General features: G+C 34.1%; 2 protein-coding genes across 2 annotated transcripts; one reads left to right on the top strand and one right to left on the bottom strand.

Moving 5' to 3' along the window:
- The first annotated feature begins 265 nt into the window (after positions 1–265).
- LOC106301295 (DNA-damage-repair/toleration protein DRT100) lies at positions 266–2,582 on the top strand. The gene has a single exon (XM_013737660.1). It carries the CDS (start codon positions 611–613, stop codon positions 2,372–2,374), a length of 1,764 nt encoding a protein of 587 aa, XP_013593114.1. The 5' UTR covers positions 266–610; the 3' UTR covers positions 2,375–2,582.
- A 4,212-nt stretch (positions 2,583–6,794) lies between these two features.
- Positions 6,795–12,211, bottom strand: LOC106306857 (katanin p80 WD40 repeat-containing subunit B1 homolog). The gene is made up of 19 exons (XM_013743628.1): positions 11,852–12,211; positions 11,635–11,772; positions 11,214–11,344; positions 10,952–11,069; positions 10,631–10,857; positions 10,397–10,499; positions 10,216–10,286; positions 10,057–10,131; positions 9,757–9,900; positions 9,338–9,668; positions 8,764–9,258; positions 8,632–8,694; positions 8,428–8,552; positions 8,092–8,226; positions 7,903–7,977; positions 7,695–7,807; positions 7,491–7,607; positions 7,332–7,400; positions 6,795–7,242 (listed from the first exon to the last, which is right to left on the bottom strand). Exons 2-19 carry the CDS (start codon positions 11,663–11,665, stop codon positions 7,176–7,178), a joined length of 2,490 nt encoding a protein of 829 aa, XP_013599082.1. The 5' UTR covers positions 11,666–11,772; positions 11,852–12,211; the 3' UTR covers positions 6,795–7,175.
- Positions 12,212–23,518: the final 11,307 nt, after the last annotated feature.

Below are 23,518 nucleotides of genomic sequence, written 5' to 3'. Positions count from 1 at the left end.
AAAATCATACTGTATAGTTGATTTATTATAACTTTATCATGAGACAAACAGTGGCCTATATCACGAATTCACATGAATTTATTTAATGATGTCCTCTTGAGAGCTTGGACACAAAGAAGAAGAATACTTCTAATGTAAAAAACAAAGGAGTGTAAACAATTTTCAAACTGATCTGCGCTCCAACGTTCGAAATGAAACTAGGATCCTCGTGATTCATCCAACGGTCACAATTCTCCATGTGAATCTCTTCAAGACTTGTTTTGTAAATTTTCAAAAAACAAATATTTTACTCTTTTTCACCAAGGCTATAAGTAAAGGTGGATCATTTTTCTAGATCCAACCAGACTTAATCCAACAATTGTTTGATTAAAGTGAAAAAGAAAATACTTTTTGCAGCTCATTCATTTTTCTTTCTTTATTTTTTTTTTTATGGATGGATCATTATACCTTCTTGTCTAAGTGAAGGAACAATAATAAAACAGTTTTTTTTCTTTTGTTTATTATCCAAATTCAAGTCAAAGTTAACTCCTGTCAGTTTCTTTTGTCCGAGCAAAAATCTTTATTTTTAACCACTTTAGCGTTAAGCTGATCAAAAACCCATTTTCCCAAAATGCAAAACCTGAAATGGGTTTTGAATCTCTTGTTTGTTTCTTCTCTTCTTCATAATCTTGTTCACTCCTCATCACAAGTAATCTGCTCAAGCCAAGACAGAGCAGCACTTCTGGCTTTCAAATCCAGCATCGCCGAGGACACAACCGGAGTTCTGTCTTCATGGGTCGGCCAAGATTGTTGCAATGGAGACTGGGAAGGCGTACTATGCAACCCAGCCACAGGGAAAGTCACAAGCTTGGTGCTGCAAAGCTCCTTGACCGAACCAACTCTTTACATGAAAGGCACATTATCACCTTCACTGGGGAGTCTCGGATCTCTCCAGGTTTTGGTCATTAGTGGAAACAAATTCATCACCGGCTCGATTCCCAGCAGCTTCTCAAACTTAACTAGTCTCACCCAGCTCGCGCTCGAAGATAATTCTCTCCGCGGAAGTGTTCCTACTGGCTTAGGCCACCTTCCAATGCTGGAATCTCTTTCATTGGCTGGAAACCGCTTCTCGGGTGCTGTCCCTGCGAGTCTGGGGAGCTTGAGAAGCCTTACCACGATGAGTTTGGCTCGAAACTCTCTGTCAGGTCCAGTCCCTGTGGCGTTCAAGAACCTTCTCAAGCTTCAGATTCTTGATCTCAGCTTCAATTTGTTGTCTGGACCAATCCCGGATTTCGTAGGCCAGTTTCGGGATCTAACCACTCTTCATCTCTCTAGTAACAGATTATCCGGGGGAATACCAGTTTCTGTTTATAACTTGGGGAAGCTTCAGGACATGTCCTTGGAGCGAAATGATCTGACCGGGCCACTCTCTGACCGAATCAGCAATTTGAAGTCGCTCTCTATCCTTGACTTGAGCAGCAACATGTTCACTGGTCACATACCAGCATCCATTACAAGCCTGCAGAATCTTTGGTCTCTCAATCTCTCCAGAAACCATTTCTCTGATCCTCTGCCTGTTGTTGTAGGCAGAGGATTTCCTTCTTTACTGTCCATCGATCTTTCCTACAACAACCTTAATCTTGGAGCAGTTCCAAGCTGGATCAGAGACAAGCCACTCACGGAGATCAACTTAGCTGGTTGCAAACTGAGAGGAGCCTTTCCGAAGCTAACAAGACCACGCGAGGTGATCTCGCTAGACTTGTCTGAAAACTTTCTCACAGGTGATGTTTCAGCTCTTCTCGCCAACATGACCAGTCTTCAGAAACTGAAGCTCTCAAAGAACCATCTCAGTTTCGATCTCTCCAAGCTCAAGTTGCCGGAAGGGGTGTCTTCCGTTGATCTAAGTTCAAATCTAGTGGCAGGGTCGCTTTCAAGCCTTTTAAACAACAAGACAAGCCGGTTCTTGGAAGAGATCCATCTCACCAACAACCAAATCTCAGGGAGGATCCCTGACTTCGCAGAGAGCTTGAACCTCAAAGTACTCAACATAGGGAGCAACAAAATCGGCGGACAAATCCCAAGTTCAATATCAAACCTTGTTGAACTTGTGAGACTAGACATCTCAAGGAATCACATCACAGGAGTCATACCTCAAGCTTTAGGACAGCTCGCCCAGCTGAACTGGCTTGACCTCTCGATCAATGCACTTACAGGAAGAATCCCAGATAGCTTGTTGAACATCAAGGCAGTGAAACATGCGAGTTTCAGGGCCAACAGACTGTGTGGACTGATTCCACAAGGAAGACCATTCAACATCTTTCCTGCAGCTGCTTATTTGCACAACCTTTGCTTGTGTGGCAAGCCGTTACCGCCTTGCAGGAAGACTGAGAAGTGAAAACAAACACAACGTTTTGAAGTGGCCAGTCCAACCGCTGACTTGATCTTAATCCCATCACTTTACGCATTTCTTCAAAAAAATAGACGATATCTTCTATTTGTCTTTTTACTTATTCACTTCGTATTCTATTGCTTTAATCTGTACTTCTTCTATACCTCTGTGATTCTGTTTTAATCTAAATAAAATTATTATCACTTTGATTCAACCAGCAGAACATGTAAACCAAACAATTACTTCCAGTTCTAGTAGTCATCAAAAATCTGTTATGAAAGTCTGTTACTTAGTGGTATGAAAGATCATACATCGAGATAAAACGAGAAGACTGAAACAGCTTCTGATTAAAAGCATAGAAACAGCCCGAATCAAAAGTATTTGGTAAGACCTGATCGACAATGTGTGCTTATTAGCCAAACGCACTTCGCCAACCACGACCTCCCCGAACAAGTCTTCCTCTACCTCTACCTCTACCTCTACCGTTTCGACAACCATTTGGTGCATCTCCTTTGTTATCAACTTCCTTCTCCTCATCCTCCTCCTGGGAAAAAGTCACAATATCATCATCTTAGAAATCGACTTGTTATATTCTTCCATAAGTTGAGCAGCTTTATCCCTATAAACATTCTTCTCCGCAAGGAACAAAAAAAAAAACAGAGAGTAAGAAGATAATAAATAAGCAAATAGGCAACATGAAACTCCTCAGGAAAAAGGACTCACGTCCTCAGTGAAAGACTTCCACATTTCACCACCAAGCTTTGGAACCTACAAAGCCCATATAAAACAACAGCATAGTCTTGTTGTAAAACCATATAAACACTAGCTAGTCAAGTGAATGTATAACAAGCTCGGTTGTACAGTCTTGCATCCTTAAGGTTAACATACGGATTCTCTTCTTCGTAAGTTTCGCGGAAATCATTCCTGCAAAAAAAAAAAAAAAACCAGCATTCATCCCTATTCAGTATAAAAGTATAAGACAAAAGTGATCAAAGATTAATATATTTACATGAAAAAATAAAATTCCGAATCGAAATTAGATCGGAGATTGAGAGAGTAACCATATAGCGAAAGCGCTGACGAATTTGGGGCGAAGCAAGGTGTTGCTGGTGGTTTCAGCTTCCATCTCTTTCTTATCTCGATAGGAAGTTAGGATAACAGGAATCGATGAGAAAGTTTCAGAGAAGCTGTGAGAGGGAAAGACGAAGCTTGTTTTCCCCCTTAAGTTGTGGCGCTTATATACTACCCCCGCGATTTTATTTTTTTGGCTGCTTTTTTTTTTTTTTTTTTTTTATTAGCGCTGTCGATGTAATCCACCGTTCGTTTCGCATACGCGATGATAATAAACGGTCTAGATTCGCTTTCTGCTGTCATTCGTTGTGATATACTATATATCTTCGCGGCCTCAATTTCTTTGTTTATTAAATAGGGTTTTTCGGTTTTAAGTTATTTGGGCCGTATGGCCCATTTATAGCTATATATTCCAGTATGCCCAATAATAAAGTATATTCAAATGGTCCTTGACTAATTAGCATGAAACAAAATAATGGTCCGGCCCAATATATATATGTATAAAAGTTAACTCCCAACAAAATATATAGAGAGGAAAATAATTTTCATTTGATGCCTTGCATGTTCAGGCGAAAGACCCCAAATACACTTCAGATGGAAGAGTTTTTTTTTATGCAAGGACTCATCCAAAGTAATTGTGATTAAGATAATAATAGTAAAATTACGGGACAGTGGGTGCCTAACGGTAAGAGATCAGAAAGGCTAGGGAATAGAGAGAGAGATATAGGCATGTGCGGGTGTTGCAGAGCTGAAAAGACTTTTAGGGTTTTAGGGTGATGGGAAGGTGAATTTACCCTCACTCACTTCTTGCGTACTGTGCCCCTCCTCTCAGAGAATCTCGCATCCTTCTCTCTCCATCTTTCAAATCTTCCTTTTCTTTTTGTGTATAGTTTTTAAACTTTATAGTAAAACAAATATATACACATTTAAATACTTAAGACTAGGAAGCTGATTATAGTAAAAATTTATAAATCCAAGTTATGATTGGGTTTGCGGAATATCTAAAGGTTTCATCATCTTAACTTTCTCTTCATTTTCACAGTATATAATATATATTATCTACTGATTAAAAGAATCTTGCGTCAAAATGATTAGATAGGTGATTAGTTGTAGTCTCTCTCTCTCTCTCTCTTCTGTGCTTTCTACAGTGTATGATATCATTGGGAGATTATAGACTAACTTTTTACCTCTATCTGCAAGAAAGAAGATTTTTTAGAACTATAACTAAATTCAAACTACAAAACTATTTTCTTCTTTTTAAAACGATAGATATTAGTGATATCTCACGTTAAATATTAGCTTTGTAGAAGATAATCAACTTAAAAAGCTGTTAATAATAACCCGATAGGCTAATACATAGTAGCATAGACAACAGACATGGCATTAGAAACATACATTATATCGCACAAACTGATTTTGAAATAAACAAACAGCAACAAGAAATTTTAGGTTTAAAGAGAATCAAAGTTAAGAGAATAGCTAAGAGGATCGTAGTTGAAACTCGTCTGCTTCTTGTTCTTGTCTCTTGGGGATCTCATCTTCTTCTTCATCTTCTTAATCTCTCTTCTGATTCTCCATAAAATACTTCTCATTAGCTTCTTCTCCTTCTTCCCTAGCTCCATTACCATTATGCATCCCATTTTTCTTCTGCTTTCCTCCTTTTTGGTCGAAAGTGAGAAATGGGAGAGAGAGAGCTGCAAAGCTAAAAGAGTGTGAAGTGAATAAAGTCAATTGTGGAGAAGGAAGACTACTTATAAAAGCAGTATCTCTGTCTTTGTTTGTAGAGTTGTACCAAGGAGAAGCATTGATGTTGACCTCTCACTTTTTAATTTTAGATATATTTTGATTATACATTTACACGTGTACACCTTTTATCTATAAATAATCTTCTGATGTTTGTATTTATTTTTTAACCGTCTAACAGTAATCCACCAAACAGTAAAAATCGGCGATAAGAAGTAGGCAATCATATAGAAGAGTGGGTAAAATTTGCTTGTAGTTAAATAGTTCCATGCGACCAGACCAACTATTATCAGCTGCACAACCATCTCAGACTACAACACTCTCTTGATATCTAAAAACACTATAGTTATGTACTTTTTAACCAACTGACTCTCACATAATTAACCTGAGATTACAAATTGTTGTTTTGCATTTAAATTTTCGATTTTTTTTTTGTTATATTACATTGTTTAGTTTTTGTTAATTAATTTGTGAATTTTTTGTTCGAATTTTGTTTTCTTCAATATTTACTTCATGGCTACATATCATGTGATTAATTTGTTCACATCATCACATGCATATGTTTTATTGCTTAGACTATACAGTTTCACCAGACACTGTAGCAAAGGTGGGAGTTTATTATTGACATATAAGAGTGTTCGCCATAATGTAAACCTTGAGTCATTACACATCTACTTTCATCCATCCATTACACATATACATGCATCTTGAGTCGCTGGTAAAGATAATTTACGTCTTGACCCTAAGAAAGACTAATTAAATGGATGTAGTTTTGGTCTCACCAATCGTATGTGTTAATAATCAAGAGAAGTACATACGAGATAATTAACCAAGCTTAGATTTTCTGGTCGATATATAAGAATAAAGATCCAAGAAGAGAATCTAAATCTACAAAAGAGACAAAAGAAAGTGACCAGTTTTGGCCTCGGAAAATAAGGGGAGGATCTTTAGAATGTGAAGAAGAGTAAGTTGTACAGCAAAAAAAAAAACTGTATGGTCGTTGTCTCTTAACGTAGCGCAGAGCAGAGGCATGGGATTTGCTACTACTCTTCACTGTCATTTTCATTTTCTCCATTTTTTTCTAAAACTATATCAGAACAAAAAAAAAAATGTTGAAATAAATTGTTTTGTTTTTATTAGGTAGTTGGTGACAATTCCGTTACATCGTTTTGGCAATTTCGTTTCCTCAAGTAATCTCTAGTCTTTTTGGTTCATTGCAGTTTCTAGAGTCTGTCCTTTCTCTTCCATGTTTTGTTTTATTATTTCTTTAAGTTTCCATAAGTTATTCTTTCTTCTTCATCTTATCTATAGATGTTGTACATTTTTATTTGGCCTCTTTAACTTAGTTTTAAATAATTGCAGTAAAATATTTCTCGGTGATCATCAAATGTAACAGATTAACAGATTGCATTGATGGTGGTTATAGTCAAGAACTCTCTCTTCAAAATTGAAGAAGTTTTAGTCACTCATTTAGGATTTGAATTAAATCCCTTTGATTGGTCACATACGGCTCATAAATTAAGAACGTAGAACATAATAAGATTGCTGACAGGAGATCAAATCCAAGAAACCATTTAAAAAGAAAAAAAATCTATTGCTGAGTTGAGAGAAGAACACTGAACATGTCTATTTCTAAAGAGCAGATATTTTTAGTATTCATATAAGAACTAGGAGAGCAATACACAGCCCATACGGCTCTCTCTACACACACCATAGTTAGAGCAATACACTTCCCCAAAGCAAAGACAAATATTAGTAACTGGGTGATAAAAGTCACGGAGTGGCCACCTGAAGCAGCCAACTCGGGAGTGATTCTAGCCTTCCAAACTCTTTTGGTTAACTTAGTAAGAGTATCATCAGCTTTAGTTTTTTTTTTGTTAGACTCCCCTTTGGAACCAAATCCACATTTAAAAAAAAAAAACAAGCACAGGACTTGGGACGATGCCACTAAGAAGATGGGCTTTGCTCTGTGCTTTTCTGGGATTCGGAGTGATTATGATGAAACTTCCTGAAATGCTAAGTTGAGTTCAAGCACAGACTTGGCCACCAAACCTCCTCTTCTACACAAAGCCCAACATAGATGGTTACATCATCATTAATGAGAAAACTATGAAACCTTCACGTTTCACTAGATTACGAGGTTTTTTACCTTGACAGCGAGGGAAGGCAGGCTTTAACTTTCTCTAGCTCCACAAAGCAACGACTGTAGCGCTCAATCCTACATAGCAGTCAAACATGTTTCCATGAGAGTACGCTATCGATATTAAGATACATGATGGCAGAGATAAGGTTTAAAAACCAAGCCAACCTTTGCTCGGCTTCGATATCCACACCAACAGATGCTGGAGCGGACAGTGATGAGTAAATTGGTGACCCGTACATTCTAACCAGCTTAAGCAGCAAATCCAGGGAAACGCTCAAATGCCTAAATATAAAATATTGTATCGTTAGAACGCAAACCGCAAATGTATTGTATCTATGTTCGTAAAGATTCAACTTTGTTAATGCTTACTGATCCATGTCACTTGCTAGAAGAGCTGCCAGAATGGGAAGAAGGGAGGTACAAGTATCCAGTGTCATAATCTCATTTCTCTCGGTGATTATACTCAGCACATCCGCGGTAACCTGTAAAACAAAAATGAATAAGAAGAGTTGCTTGAGCTGCTAATCTTTTTCTCAGATAATAACTCTATTAGTAGTAGAAATAGAGGGAAACTTACAGCATTATCAGCCATCTTCTCCATCGAACCTATCGTGTTCTTAACATCATTTCTTTCCCAGTATCTACGAACTACCTGCAAATTGGGTAAAACGATTTAGCAAAGAAAAAAAAAACTAGAGGTCTTTCCAATTCCTAAATTAGGAAAGAGCCAACAACATTATCACAACTTGGACTGCTTTCATGTTACCTGTAACTTAGCCAAACGAGACTGCATAGAGCTGACAAATTGATCGTGCTTCCCCATTATGTCTTCAACAATATTATCTTCAGAAGGAGACTCGATCCCTTGTTCAACTGGCATATGGTTTCCTCTCTGCTTGAACTACATGGAAGGAAATACAATATCTATTATACCTGGATCTCGGAGGAATATGTATGTCTATTAAGATGCCCTGAAGGCAGTAACATGTGAGATTGAATAAAGAAGAAAAAGTAGCTACGACTTTGTTCATTACTTTACAGTTAAGTGTGTTATAGCATCAAAGATCTCAACCTGAAAGCAGAAAGAGTTTAAGGCTATTACCATATTTGAAGGGTGGATGTTAGGAGCCGCCGCATTTCCTCCACTCGGAAAATTAGAAACAGGACCCTCGAAGTTGGAAAATCTTCCTCTTCTCTCCCTATTTATGACGAGTGTCTGGAATCTTCCTGATATGGTAAGACACATGAGTAAGGGGACCACAACTCATTTTCAATAAGAAGGTGAAAGCTGGATCGGAATATTTACCTCCTTTTCGACTTTCAGTTGGACTTGGTTCTCTACTTGATTTGTGGCTTACCACCAAGTCATCTGAAACAAAGACTAAAAGCTTAGAACAGAGAACATCATCTATCAAACTCAACAGGCACAACAACTTACAGTTTTCATCGTGGTTTCTTGGAGGTGAACCCATCCGTGACCTTGAGTTACTCCTGCCATATCTCTTGTATCTAAAATCGTTGATGCTCCGCTCAGCTGCACCCCGCATGCCACCCTTGCCACTTGGAAATGTATTTTTATCCGGTATGTCACTTGGTTCAACTGGCTGAGAATCGGACATTTCAAGAACCGGAGCGTTTGGCAGATCTTGGTTATTTTTGCTGCTAGGCGACCTTCTAGAATCAGCCGCTTGCAACGAATAAGGCATTGTTCTTGCAATAATGTCAAGTTCTGCTCTGGATTCAGCCGCCTGCTCTACTCTAGGGTCTTCTCTGGGGACAAACACCTGAATAAAATCTGCAGCCTTATTAACAGGATTCCCCTTTGGGTTAGCTTTTGTAAAATTCCTCCTTGACGTTGCAGCATTAGAGACGGCAGCTTTTGAAACACTGGCTAAACTGACCCTATGAGGAGTGCTAGGTACACTTCCCGTAGCTTCAAAACAGACAAAACAATGGCATATCATTTAACCAGCGCTGATATAAATAGTAACGAGAGACAACAAGAAGCATACATGATAACGTCCTTGACTCTTTAGCAACGTCTGAATTTTGAGAAACTGACAACCTTCCTAGAGGCTTTGATTCCGAACTGTGGGATGTTGACGACCGTCCAACGGCCTTTGTTTCTTTTGTCGAAGGATCAGAGTTCTGAGTAACAGATAATCTTCCGAGAGACTTTGTTTCCTTCAGTAAAGGATCTACATTCTGAGAAACAGACAGCTTGCCTGGAATAGTCTTTGAGTTATTATCATTGAGAACTACTGAATCTCTTCCTGAGCCAGACTTTTTCTCTGCTTGTCCATTTGACTGATCAGCATCTCCAGTATTGCATGGCTCAGTGCGCTGGCAATGTATCCGAAAAATGAGTGTGGGGAATAAAGATCACAATTTAAACAAAAAGAATAAAAATAGTGTAGGGAGAGAGCAATACCGAGAGATCTACAACCCACACGCCTACACAGTTTTGATTGTATGAGCAACCAAGCAGCTTTCCCTCGTGAACATTCATATCTGACAATCTTGACCATCCAACATCCACTCCATCATGACACCTAATTGGCTCCCACGAGAAAATCTACAATTTGCAGTTGATTAGACCACAAAAGTAACGTAAGGAGAGAAGGCAAAAGGAGTAAAGGTAAAGAACGAATCCTCAAGAGGTGATTTTTGATTTAACATTATGCAAAATTAGTAGCTACATACTGTTGTATCAAAGTATGAAAGAATTTACCTTCAGGCTTTCTTGCAATCCACAAAGCACCGTCTTCCCATCTGGATTAAAGCTCAGGCAACGGACGCCAGACGTCTAGCGAAAAAAGAGAATATTAAAAGGTAAGACTGATAAATAAAATGCCACCAATTTTGAGTCTAACATAAAAGAAGCTGGTACCTCAGGTCCACCAGAACCAATTAGCTCGAATGTTTCAAGATCCCAGAACTTTACAGTCCTGTCAGCTGAACCTGTTACCACAGGCAAAAACAGGATACTCTCAAATTATGTAAAAGAAGATGAATATCATCCCAAAAGAAGAGAGCGTCAGTGTTACAAAATCTCAAAGAATAATACAAACCTGTTGCCAGAAGAAATTCATGAGGATGAAAATCTAGGCTTTGAATCTGTCCTTCATGACACTTAAACTCGGTCAATAATTTTCCAGCTGTTAAATCCCAAACCTGGTAAAGACAAACTGCATTATCAGATCCATTAAACAGAGAAAGAAAAAGGTTCTAAGTTAATTGAATTTTCAGAACAACAATACAGTGGTTTTAAAGCTATTCAGCTAAAATGCAGAGAGGCAACCAACCTTCACGATGTTGTCCTCTCCTCCAGATACAACCCAGCGACCATCCGGGGTGAATCTGAGTACATTGACTCCCCGAGTGTGGCCCTTGTAAGTATGGATGGGGCCTTTTTTACGCAGATCCCATATCTTAAGGTTTGTGTCTAGTGAGCCAGACGCAAAGAACTCACCAAAAGGGTGAAAATCCACCGATATGCAATTCGATCTGTGGCCAGTGAGAGTCCTGACAACTAGACATCAAATCAAGTGAAAGAACGGATTAGTAATCACATGATTTAAAACTGAGCCAAACAATAAGGATTTGTTATAAACAGCTAAACTTACGTTTTGCCTCCTCCAAGTCCCAAAGTTTGATGGTACCACTAGCAGCTCCTGCTGCAACCAAGACCTCCGAAGCATCAAACGTCACTGAATCAATTCCGCTTGAGTGTCCATACAAGCTCTGACCACAAAGTGCAGTAGTAGAAAAGAAGTTAATAAACACTCAGAAAGATGGAGATCATATGCAAGTCTATAAGAAAACTTCTCCCAAAACCAAACACATAATGCAAAGCAAGGATAGAAGCAGAAGGTGGGGAGAACTAACCAGAATGGCGTTGGGCTTACCAATAGCCCAGAGATTGACTTTATGATCCTCCCCACCTGTAACCAGAACCCTAGATGACTTCCTTCCGATCTTGAGACAGTTAACAGCAGCAGAATGTGCCACGAATTCCTCTTTGTACAACACAAAAGTCAAGGCTAAAGCAAAATGCTACCAGAGATGAGACTCTCTACTCTCTAGTCAAAGCTCAACTTGACTTGACACAGTCTTAAATTCAAACACACAAGTCTCGAGAGCGGTCTTAAATGACTCCACGGGTTAAAAAAAAAAAAAACAAAAAAAGAAGATGAAAACAGATCTCGTGAGTACACCTTAAGAATAAAAGCAGGAGATTAAGCTAATCAAGGACTCTTAGATCAAACCCTAAAAGAGAATACCAAAGAGAAGACATGTAAAAGGATACGTAGCTTGTAGGCTCGCTTGGTAGAAGTCATGGAGGAAACGAAACCCTTGCAATGTAGTAGTTGAGGACATTCAAATCCAAAGAAAGCACTAAACTCTCTCCAAGATCTCTCTCACCTTCTCAACCCCTGAACTCAATCTGAAATCTCAAGAGAGAAAAAATAGATCAAAAACCCAGAAAGAGAAAGCACTAAAGAAGGAGAAGACAGACACGGTACCGTCTCAAAGGGCTAAACTTGTTTCTTCTTCTTCCGATGAACACAAAGAAAACGCAAATCTGATTCCTCTGCTCCTCCTCGAAATGAATCGAATTGGTTGGTGAGTGATGAAATGGCGTTTGGAAACTGAAAGGAGAAGTCTTTACACAAAAGGAACAGTTTTTTTTAAAATATCTAAATCGAAAAAACGTTGTTTGTTTGTTTGTAGTTGAATTAGAAAGAGTATAACTTTATTTAAAGTGATTTATCTTTCTCCAATGGCCAAGAGAGACGGAGAGAGAGAATGACAGAGAACACAGCACCAAGGGAGGAGGAGGAAGAAGAAGAGAGAAGCAAAAAGGAGGCGCAGTAGCGAGAAAGAGAGTCTCTCTTCTTTTTTTTTTTTTGGTCAAATCTTTTTCTTTTTATTTCCTTTTCTTCTGCTCCCTCTCTCTATTTCAAATTCCAAAATTTTTTTAATTCTTTTGGGGCTATCCTCAATTGTTTCATGTCTCTCTTGTTAGTATCGTATTTACTTTTACATTCGCATTTACATTTACTATAAAGAATAACAAATGTAATCGTTCCATTTTCACTAGTGACACCAACCTTGAATACAAATTCTGTTACTGCAGCATTAATGTGTATCCATTTGGTATTCAAAATTTATATATCATCAACATAGTATGTTTCAGTGAAGACACATCTAGATTCTGACTGTAGGAAACAAGTTTATGTTGTTTCATTTCAAATCATAGTTTTTTTATTCAATCATAAAAAAAGAAGGGGTTACATTACACATTTTGAGCTCCCGGTGTTGCAAATTAGATTCTTAAGGAATTATTCCTTTTTGAATTATATGAAACTACTGTCGGTGCTATAATGGTAATGGACATGTAATCATTAATATGTGATTATTGCTTAGATGTTAAATTTCATCTTTTTTTTTATCATGGACCCCTGTCGATAAGTTCTTATGTACTCTAAATGTTGAATAATGTTTCGGTAATATGTAGTATTTCTTTTGGCCATCTCATGAATAAACAATTAGTAAAATTCTTCAAAATCAAAAAAAAAAAACTACCACTAGTATAGTAGGTTTATGTAAATTCTTTGACTACTGTTTTGTTTTTACAAAGTGTCTAAAAGAGGCACTGATAATGAAGTGTGAGGATGAATAATCGATCCAATAGGAAAATATAAGTAACAGTGACATTAGATATAGACCAACGTTGGATTGAATCGCGACAATAATAATGGTAGAAGGTTTGGCTTTGATAATAACGGACGAACTAATTGCATGGGGGCCATGACAGTTCCCATCATCTCACACATGACACACAAAGTACACCGATTCTAAATCTCGTAACATCTCTTTTGGGTATACAAAATAATATCTTTGTTTTTATAACATAGTTAATTACTAGTATAGTAGCCCATGCTATGCATGGGTTAATTTATTGTTTTTAAAAATATTTGATCACTGTTATAATTTGCAATCCGAATAAATATTATTTAAAAATATTACATGAACAGTGGCAAATTATTTTTGAAGTGTCAGTGTTGAAACAAAGCGGTTTAAGTGGTAAAACAATAACATATTATTATATAAAATTGATACATTTTGTAGTATTTTCAAAAAAAAAAAAAATATAGTTTCTTTGAGAGATTAATTTATTCAATGATTTCTTACTGAATAATAAATACTTTCTTTAATTAAATCTAAATTTAGATACAATGAATCTACTAAATTTACTGTCTTTTTAATTTATGTTTAAAAATAATCCTTGACATTTTATGTTACGTAACCTAACATCTTTTTAATGCACACATTTGAACATAATTAATTCACAATTTTTATTTTGACAGTTTGTTGAATTTATAAGATAAAAATTACAACTTTTGTTTGATTCTTATTAAGTCATAATAAATTGTCTAGCAATAATTAATTAAATTCCAGTTACAAAGAAAAGAAGAAGTAAATTTACCTTTGGATTCAGAAATGCAAAAACTCAATGATACGTCCAGCCGTTCATCAATAATTTTATGGTCGACCTTAATTGCAATTGTGCTTACTAAAACATAATGGATTCATCAAAGGAATCACTAATCAACAAATCAAAGAAAAGTATTAAAGAGAGGAAAAACCTGATCTTTGTCTTTTTAATCCCCTTTGACTCGATTGGAAATTCACTACATGTGATTGCAGTTATGGGTTTTCCAAGAGAATAATTTTGCTTATGCTTCATCTCATCTCTCCAATCTATCATTTCCAGGGTCTCTAAATCAAGGGATAGAAGAAGTTTCTAAGTTAGCTATATTGAAATTATCTAAAATAGAATTTTGTCACTGATGGATTTTTTAATATTAGTCCTTGCTATAAATAATAAAAAGCTTTGAATGCTGAAAATGAAGAACTGTAAAGATCAAAACTGATAGTGGAGATGATAGAAATAATGGGAAAAAAACAGAAAGTAAATGAGTAGATCAAAATTTATATGAGAAAAAAAAACAGTTTAAAATCATGCTTAATTAATTTTGAACGTGGGTGTATATTTTGGGAAAATTTAGGATGAAGTTTCTGAAATTTAAGGGCTCATGAGAAATTTGTTTTAATCAACTTTTTATTAAGTTTTCATTAAGTTTTTATTCAAATTTTTAAAAGCATTTTCCAAATGTCAAAATTTTATTGGTGAAGTGACTTGTGCTTTAGTATATAAAAGATACTGTATCAATATCTAAAAAAAAAGAAGAAAATCACAAATTGATAGAAACCAACTACGTAAAAACAAAGGCAATATATTTCTGCATACATGTTGAGATAATACTATCATTATGTATAAGAAATGTTTTTGATGTGGAAGATGATTGAAACACGTTTCTTAGCTTCCAAATGACTATTAACCATGCATTTTTTTGGTAAACATGTTAAGATTAACCATGAAGTTTTGCAAACAATTATTAAGATATTTGCTCAAACTATATTCAAAACAAGAATATTGACTGATAAATGAATATTGATATATTTAGATGTTGGTAATTTAGTGGCAGTATAAGGAGATTCGTTTTTTTGTGTCCTAAATTTAAATTTAGATTAGCATGTTTCCTCTGCAAAGAGGACACATAGAAATTGAGAAATAGTTCAAACTAGTATTGTCCCCCCCGGTGCTACGCACCTTTCAATTTTAATGTCTTCTAAATTTTCTGATCATAAACTGTAATGACTTATCAAATAAATTATTATTTTATTGATATATATTCTTAACCTTGATAATCATTAATACATAAACTTAGAAGTTCTTAAACAATTTCTATGATGTGGTCTTGAAAAATATATACAACACTAGATTAAGATCCGCGTCTTGCACGGGATAAACATTATATATATAAATTATTGAGAAATTAGGGGGTATATGCACAGAAAATCGCAAAATTAGCAAACTACTCTATCACTGTACAAAGCACTGTTGTAATTTAATTAATACGAAACAACTCCCATGGAACTATACACCTATGCTATCCCCTTATAGATATTGTGTCAGAGTGTTTAGATAGCAAATCTCTATTACATGCCAAGCACTACGCACTATGATCTAATAAAAGAATTCTAGAAAATAAAAAATCAGCATTTAGAGAGTGAAAGAGTTCATTTGTTTCCTCAAAACTAATACCTTTCATTCATCTCTCTTCTTATAAGCAAAACCTATATTTTTCTCTTTCAGAGCACGAAAACTTAACAACCGGGGATATGTATGATTTGCAGCAGGCGAAGAACCCATTGGAAAAAGGGTTAATGCATATCACAAACCGAAGAGGATTGAATCCAAGCTCTAGATTTAGAAGAGGTAGAGTTTATGCGGAGCACCATATTTGGAAAGATCAGATCACAAGTAGAAATCCCTTCAATCTCCGGCAGTCTCGGTCAGTAACTTGTCGTGGATGCTCAGAGTGAAGAAAAAATATGAAAAATGCAAAGTAAAAAATATCCTTGAAATACTGCTATTAGTTACACGTAATACTAATTTGTTAAAGGGTATAATTTCATATGTAGGACTATCTTGCAACTTAACGTCTAGAGTTTATAGTATTTGTTAAGAATAATGTGTATTGATAGATAGCACACTCCCATGTAAAATCCTATATCGTAGGACCAATGCTAGATTACGAGTGGAGTTTTGTAGCAGTGACATTTTCATATTCTCGTTATACAAGTTTGATAATGACCACATTTTGCAAATAAAGACTGAAATTACAAGTTGGCATCCAATTTAACCAGTAGCTATTAATGATGTTAGTTAACCATAATTAACAGTTGTGAATATGCTGAAGGCAGGGGTCATATCCATCATAAAGGATGCTACACTATGAAAATGATTTTGTAGGAGGATGAGGTAGAAGACGAGGTCGTGGACAACATGGTCCGGCTGAAGGACATGTATTCAAGAAGTCAATGTTCGGTGGCGGCACCCAACACTGACAATGTTGAAGAGGTATATCTATCGATGAGACAAAGTCTCGGGAAGAACAAGTATGTCATAGCTCACTCTCAATCATATATTTAAATTTTTCAGGACCAAGTAATTGTTCTCTAAACGGGATTCCCTTCTCTAAACCTATCACTTTGTTTATATCTCAAGTGTTTTACTGTTGGGAACAGGATGTCTATAACGACCCAAGAACTGAATGACAATTTTTTCCGGACACAACAGATCCACCTAAGGTAAGCGTATCCATGATACACTTTATTTTTGCGTGTACTATTTAACGTCTAGCTCATATAACTAATGTTACCCTGCAAAATATCTGCTACTATCGTTTGTAACACATAACATCTCCAAGTGCTAACATGTCTTCCCATACTCCGACAGGCGCACACTTCAAATGATATGTAGGGATGCATGGAGATTACTCCTTCTTCACTGCCAGCACTACCGCGACACAACACCTGTGTGAATGGAGCTCCAATTTTCTTTGTGTCCGATCAGAGCTTTCTTTACATTTTGTTGCATCAGTTTACCCCTAAGCATGTTCTACCCGATGTTGTTTGTGTGCCTCACTAAATGCTTGTACTTTTTATTCCTCATTGTTATATGTGAACGCAAAAAGATGATCCTATTTGCTATGATTTTAAGTAGTTCCTACATCACAAAATAAAGGTTTTATCCTTGGGCTGACAATGCAAACACATTTTTGTTTTGTTTATGGTAGATGTTAAGTATTACAGTAGATTATACAATGGCATTTGTAAATAAGATCTCTTTGTCTTACTTGCACCAACAATGACTAACTATTTCTATTCTCCTCATTAAAAACGACCACTACGAATAATAACTCAATTTCAGTTTAGTCAAACATTTATTTAACGTTATAAGTTAGCACAAACTAATTGTTGATGACCGTTAACTTTAGTTTTAAACCTTTTGAAAACATATTTTATGCCATAAGTTAACACCCCACCATCTATGATGCCCGTTAACTTTAGTTTTAACGACAAGGACCATTAATAACTTGATAATACTACTGTTATCGCCTGACGACAAACATGGCTGCAACGGATCAATATTCCCCATGAGATCCAGCGGTCCTGCAATGAATGGCTGAAAATAGTGGTTCCACCGTGTCTGACTCAGTTACGGATGTCATGTTCTCACCCGTTGGATTTATGCTCAAAGAATAGGCTGATGCTCAAGTGTTGCGTGTGAACTGTCCCCTATTTTCTAAAGATTTTCAGCAATGCATTAATTATCAAACAAAATGAGTAGTGGATAGGAAAAAAAGTAGCTGCAGGCCTATGTGTCTATAGAAACCTAAGATCGTACTTTAAGAGATCAAACCAAATCTTCACCTCCTCACGTTTTATTTTACGTGTTGCGGTGTAGGGGCATAATGGTCAAAGGGGGCGAAAGAGTGTACATGGATTAAGATTTGTTCGTTGTTTTGGGTAGTTAGCTAATTTCTTTCTTTTTCACGTATATCTAGCCAATAATCTCTAAATTATTTTATGTATTAAATATTTTTACATATTATGAAATAATTAATATATATTAAATAATTAAAGTTCAGTAACTATTAAATATATAATTAAATTGGTGCGAACATATAAATCAATTTTATTAATCCAAAATTTTTTTTTTTTATATTTGATAGGATATGTAATTAAATTTAAATGATACTAACATAGATAATATATTTTAGTATATTTTTAATATTAAGGTCTATTAAATGATGATTTCTACTAATATAATTTTTTTGATCATTTATATCTTTTGTAAAAAAAATTAAAATGCTGATAACAAAATTTTCATTGTAGGATTAATAATTTTAGTAATTTATAATTTTAAAAAATAAGTTGTCAATGATCGTTCAAAACTTTTATCAAAAAAATTGTTCAAAGTAAATTTTGAAACTAAAATATTGTATTTTATATGGTTTATAGTTTAATTTAAAATTATATATATATATATATATTAATAATTAATTAAATTAGACTTTTAACTTATATAATTTTTGTAATCATTTGTATTTTGACATAACAAAATTTGTAAACCATGAATCATAAAATTTGAATGTGAGACTCTTAACAGTTTTAGTAATTTATAGCCGTTTGTAAAAATTCAAAATATAACATATACATAAAAATCTAAATTTTTATTATATGGTTATTGTGGTTGTTTAATTTATTTAATAGTTTAAAATTAAACAAATATGATAGAAGATACACTATTTTTTTATTCAAATCTTTTTTATTCAAAATCATTAATTGTCATATATACTTTAGCCACATTAGGCAATTCCATAAATTTTATTTAAGAAAATAATAAAGTACATTAATGATGAATTTATTGTTAGTTTAATAAAAAACTTATTATATAATTAGATGGACCAACATATTTCTCTAATGATTCTAAGAATCATCCTAGTGATGACATGTGGCTACAAAAAGAAGTTATAATGCTTCTCAAATAATATATAGGGGATACATGTTTTTGAAAGCTTCTTTCTATAAAAAAAATTAAGATAATATGCTAACGCATAAAAGTAAATATTATAATACTGCTTTAAAATATAAAACTATTCATGTTAGCATAACAAATTAAGCAATGAAACCATGCATTGACCAAAAATAATAATAATATGTGAATTAGAATTTAACTGAAATTGTTTTTTTTGTCAGAAATCCAACAAATAGATAAAAAATAGATAGTACAATCAAATAAGACTATTTAAACATATTTAAACACAACTGTTTCATCTAGTTAAACATATTTTAGGTGTTATAATTTTAAATGTAAATGTTGTTACCTTTTTCGTAAGAATACCTTTTTACACTAATAATAACTTCACGTTTCTAATAGTTTATTTTGTGGAATAAAGCTCTGATTTTCTACCATTTTGTGAAAAATTAAGCTACAAAAATAGAAGTATATTCTCATAACATCTTTAACTTGAATCATGCAGAAAATATAATGGAAAAGTTTGAATTGTGCCATGAAATTCAAAATTTCCTTGAGTCTTAAAAAAACACTTATGCTTTCACTAATCTTTTCCATGTAGACATCGTTTACAAATATGATACTTTTTACGATAAAAAATTAGTAAATATGATATTTATATTTGTAATTTCATTATTGTTGATAGAATTTTTGGATAGTGTTAAATTTTCTGGTCTTTTCACATCTTTTGAAATCTGCATCAGTCAATCATTATTTATTAGTTATGAAATAAAATAAAATCTAATTATACAAAACCTACAAACATAAAGAGATTTTTGAAGAGTAACATATGAGACAAAGAAAAACTTTGGTATATCCATTTTTTTCTTTTGTCTCACATTTTTGTTTTCGAAAAGAAGATGACCTTAGTGTTTTGTGTTTTGCAAATTTATAACTGAGTTTTTGAAGAAAATCATGCACGTGAGTGGGTGAGGTTTGATAAATCAAGGCGATGATAGAATTAGAGAACAGAGTGAGATCCAAAAATATTAAGCAAACACAAATAAAAAATATGATATGGGTAACAATATCTCTCGGGGAAGAAGCCTTGCGTTGCCACATCAGGTTTGTGGATCTTTTAGTTTTATTTTTGTAAGAATCAAAGAAAGTTTGTTGCTACACCTAAAACCCAAAGAAAAGTGATGAAAAAAATAAACAATTAAGAAAAAAAAAGAGAACGAATACAAAAGGTTAATTGATAATTATATAGGCAATGAAACAGTTTGAATTGTGTCATGAAATTAGGGCTAGTGTGGTTCTTTATTGTTAGAGAATTATTTTCATTACAATTGTTTAATTTTGTAATTGGTTTAGAATTTTAACCATTAAACTATTAGTTGGTTTTTTTTATCTTATTTTTTTTAAACATTCCACTTGTCATCATTTTATTGGACATGTGACTTGTGCTTTAGTATATAAGAGATTATTTTAAGCAAATTGTTTTGAATTATCCGAAAGTTTTTCTAAAATCAATATATAAGCTGACTTAGGATTTGTGAAAGATTATAAGTACAAGGACTGGAACTTCCATGTTGATAAAAAAATGAATATTGATAGATCTAACAAGAGTTATTCCTAAGGGTTCCTAAGTGATATAACTTTGTTCTCACAATATACTATGCAAGTAATGAACTCAGGTGAAAACGGATATTGAGCACTGGCACCACAAACTATTAAGCTATATATATCAATCTTGGTATAATATAACTTCTTGTTTTGTTAGATTCTAGATTTTAGTTTTTGGTTTTTAGATTTTAGTTTTTAGTTTTTGATTTTTGATTTTACGATAGATTTTGATTTTTTTTTAAAACTTGATTGGTGGTTTTAAATTCTGGTATTTTAGTTTCTGATTTTTACTTTAGCAACTCCGTGTAATTATAACACAAGCAGTTTTTTAGTTTCTGGTTTTTACTTTAGCAACTTCATGTAATTATAACACCAGCAGTTCAAATCCCTTTCGATCGATTCAATATCACACAACCACTGAAAAATATTGAAACATAAAACCTACAATTACGGATATAAGCGTTTTGACTTTAAATTACATGTCCCTTCTAATATAATTATGCCTGCTTTTCAAAGTGCACTCTTGATCATTAAAAAGTTAAAATCAATCATTGCCACCATGGTATACCCTGGCATGGCCTAGATGTGCTGTCACTAAATCTGAGTTTTGCCATCCAATAATTCTTTTCATATTTTAATATCCTCTATATATTATTTGTGAAACATTACAACTTTTTTTTGTGACCACGTATCATCACTAGAATGATTCTTAGAATAATTAGAGAAATATGTTGGTCCATCTAATTATATAATAATTTTTTTATTAAACTAACCATAAATTCATTATTAATGTCATTTATTATTTCCTTAAATAAAGATTATGGAATTGCCTAATGTGGATAAAGTATATATGACAATTAATGATTTTGAATAATAAATATCTGATAAAAAAATGTATCTTCTATCAAATTCAGGTTTAAAATTTTTGTTATGACAAAATAAAAATAATTACAAAATCATATAAATAAAAGTCTAATTTAATTAATCATTAAGATTTAAAATATATATGTATATATATCATTCTAAATTAAACTATAAACCATATTGAATAAATAAATATTTTAGTTTCAAAATTTACTTTAAATAATTTTTTTTGATAAAAGTTTTGAACTAACATTGATAATTTTTTTTAAATTATCAATTACTAAAATTATTAATCCCACAATGAAAATTTTGTTATCAGTAATTTAAAATTTTTGCTATTAAAGATACACATGATCAGAAAAACATATGAGTAGAAAACATCATTTAAAAAAAAAATAGACATTAATATCAAAAATATACTATGTATGTTAATATCATTTAAATTTAATTACATATCCTATCAAATTTTTTTAAAAAAATTGTTTGGATTAATAAAATTGATTTATACGTTCGCACCAATTTAATTATATATGTAATAGTTACTGACTTTTAATTATTCAATATATATTTATTATTTCATAATATATAAGAACATATAATATATAAAATAATTTTTATATATAATTTTTATCCCGCGCAAGGTGTGGGTCTTAATCTAGTTGTTATTAATGTTTTGAACCTCGAATCTCCATCCACTCCAATTTTAAATAAACGTTGAATGCGTTAAGGGTTTGGAAGACGTGTTACATGGATGTGGTTAGTACGTTAGAGTCGAGCTACAATAACATTTCTGGCAAATTCAACGTAATGTATTAGATACTAAGTTTTTTTTTTTTTGATCCATTGGATAATAATTAACGACAAAGTCATGATATAATTAATTATTAGAAAATTCGATGATGAAGTTTGTCCACCTAACGACATGTGACGATGCTCTCTACCTAAACTATAGTATTGTTTTCGGACAAGTCTTTAGCAAACCAAGAGTGGGACTCACGAACGGAAACAGTCGGGAGGTTAACATTAGTGTAGGTAGAATATTTATTTTGGTGTTGATAGCTTCTCCTCCTACACTTTCGATCACACATTTTTACTGGTTATGATATGGAATCTGAAATGGTTTGGATACGCCTCTTCAATTGCCAATCAAACCAATGGATGGTTGTTTGAAGGATAAACAACATGTTTCAAACGTTTATCCGAGAATCCATGAAGTTTGAAAGACTAACAAATATAGCTCGATCATCGCCAAGATCAAACGCGATTGATGACGACTTACTCAAGAACAATGTAGATAGATTGCTTTTCTCTTCAAAATTTCACTAGAAGATCAAATGCAACCACAATACGCAGCAGGATTAAAGATCATTAATGACCAGCACCACGACCACGTGGCTGACCTATCTTCTCCAAACATTAGAAACAAAACACTCAAATACTAAAAAGACACCTGAATCCAACAGAGAGAACAAAGTTTTGCAATCACAAAGTCACATGAACACCTCAGAAACTGCTTCACCGCTTAAAATACAATCTACAACACAGTCTACTATCCACTCCAGTGCACCCACTGGATGAGACTTTTCGGGAACATGATACTTTCTTAACGATGTTAGTGTCTTTTTTTTTTTTTTTTTTTTTTTTTTTTTTTTTTTTTTTTTTTTTTTTTTTTTGAAACACTATTAACAAATGTGGGTTAAGAGCTTATTGTGATTTCTAACAGAGTATACATACATCTCAGTACAAACAAATCAAGTCACTAAGTATACTCCATTCCCAGGTTTCATGAACACAAGAGAAAAAAATAATTAGCCTTATGTTTCTCATCATCACGGATCGATGAACTCAAACTCGTCATCTTTGAGATGAGCGACGAACTTGACAAGACCACGACCTTCAATCTCTATAAATATACTCAACTTTATAAGGAAGATTAGCTGATATTCGTTTCCCTTTCCACACGGTGATGTAATCTTTCAGTGTAGTGTACCTTCCAAATCAACCTCCGGTACGCGGTTTTTACAGCTACGTCGCAACGAATCTTCATCGTACAAGTATTTCTTGAGCTCGCGCGTTTGATGCGAGATCGAGAGGAGATGAGCGAGAGAGGCTGTGAGACGATGCAAGATTTGAGAGCCATGGGTTTCGTAGTATAAGCAGGAGTGGCGGAAACGGAGAGGGAGTCGTGAGATGACTGGAGGAGAACGGCGGCAGTGAACGCCGGTGACAGAGTGACGGAGCTTACTCACTCATCTGAGTCCGAGAG

This window comes from Brassica oleracea, chromosome C7, assembly GCF_000695525.1.
Source record: "Brassica oleracea var. oleracea cultivar TO1000 chromosome C7, BOL, whole genome shotgun sequence".
In the NCBI taxonomy this organism is placed as follows: Eukaryota; Viridiplantae; Streptophyta; class Magnoliopsida; order Brassicales; family Brassicaceae; genus Brassica; species Brassica oleracea.
The sequence above is the reverse complement of the archived record's forward strand: the minus strand, read 5'-3'. Positions and strand labels throughout refer to the sequence as shown.

Coding starts and splice junctions, on each gene's coding strand:
- LOC106306857 (XM_013743628.1), bottom strand. CDS start 11,665: ATGACTTCTACCAAGCGAGCCTACAAGCTAC. Junction 11,345..11,634: donor CAAGCGAGCCTACAAGCTAC/GTATCCTTTTAC, acceptor TGTTGTACAAAG/AGGAATTCGTGGCACATTCT. Junction 8,553..8,631: donor AACTGAAAGTCGAAAAGGAG/GTAAATATTCCG, acceptor TTACCATATCAG/GAAGATTCCAGACACTCGTC.
- LOC106301295 (XM_013737660.1), top strand. CDS start 611: ATGCAAAACCTGAAATGGGTTTTGAATCTCTTGTTTGTTTCTTCTCTT.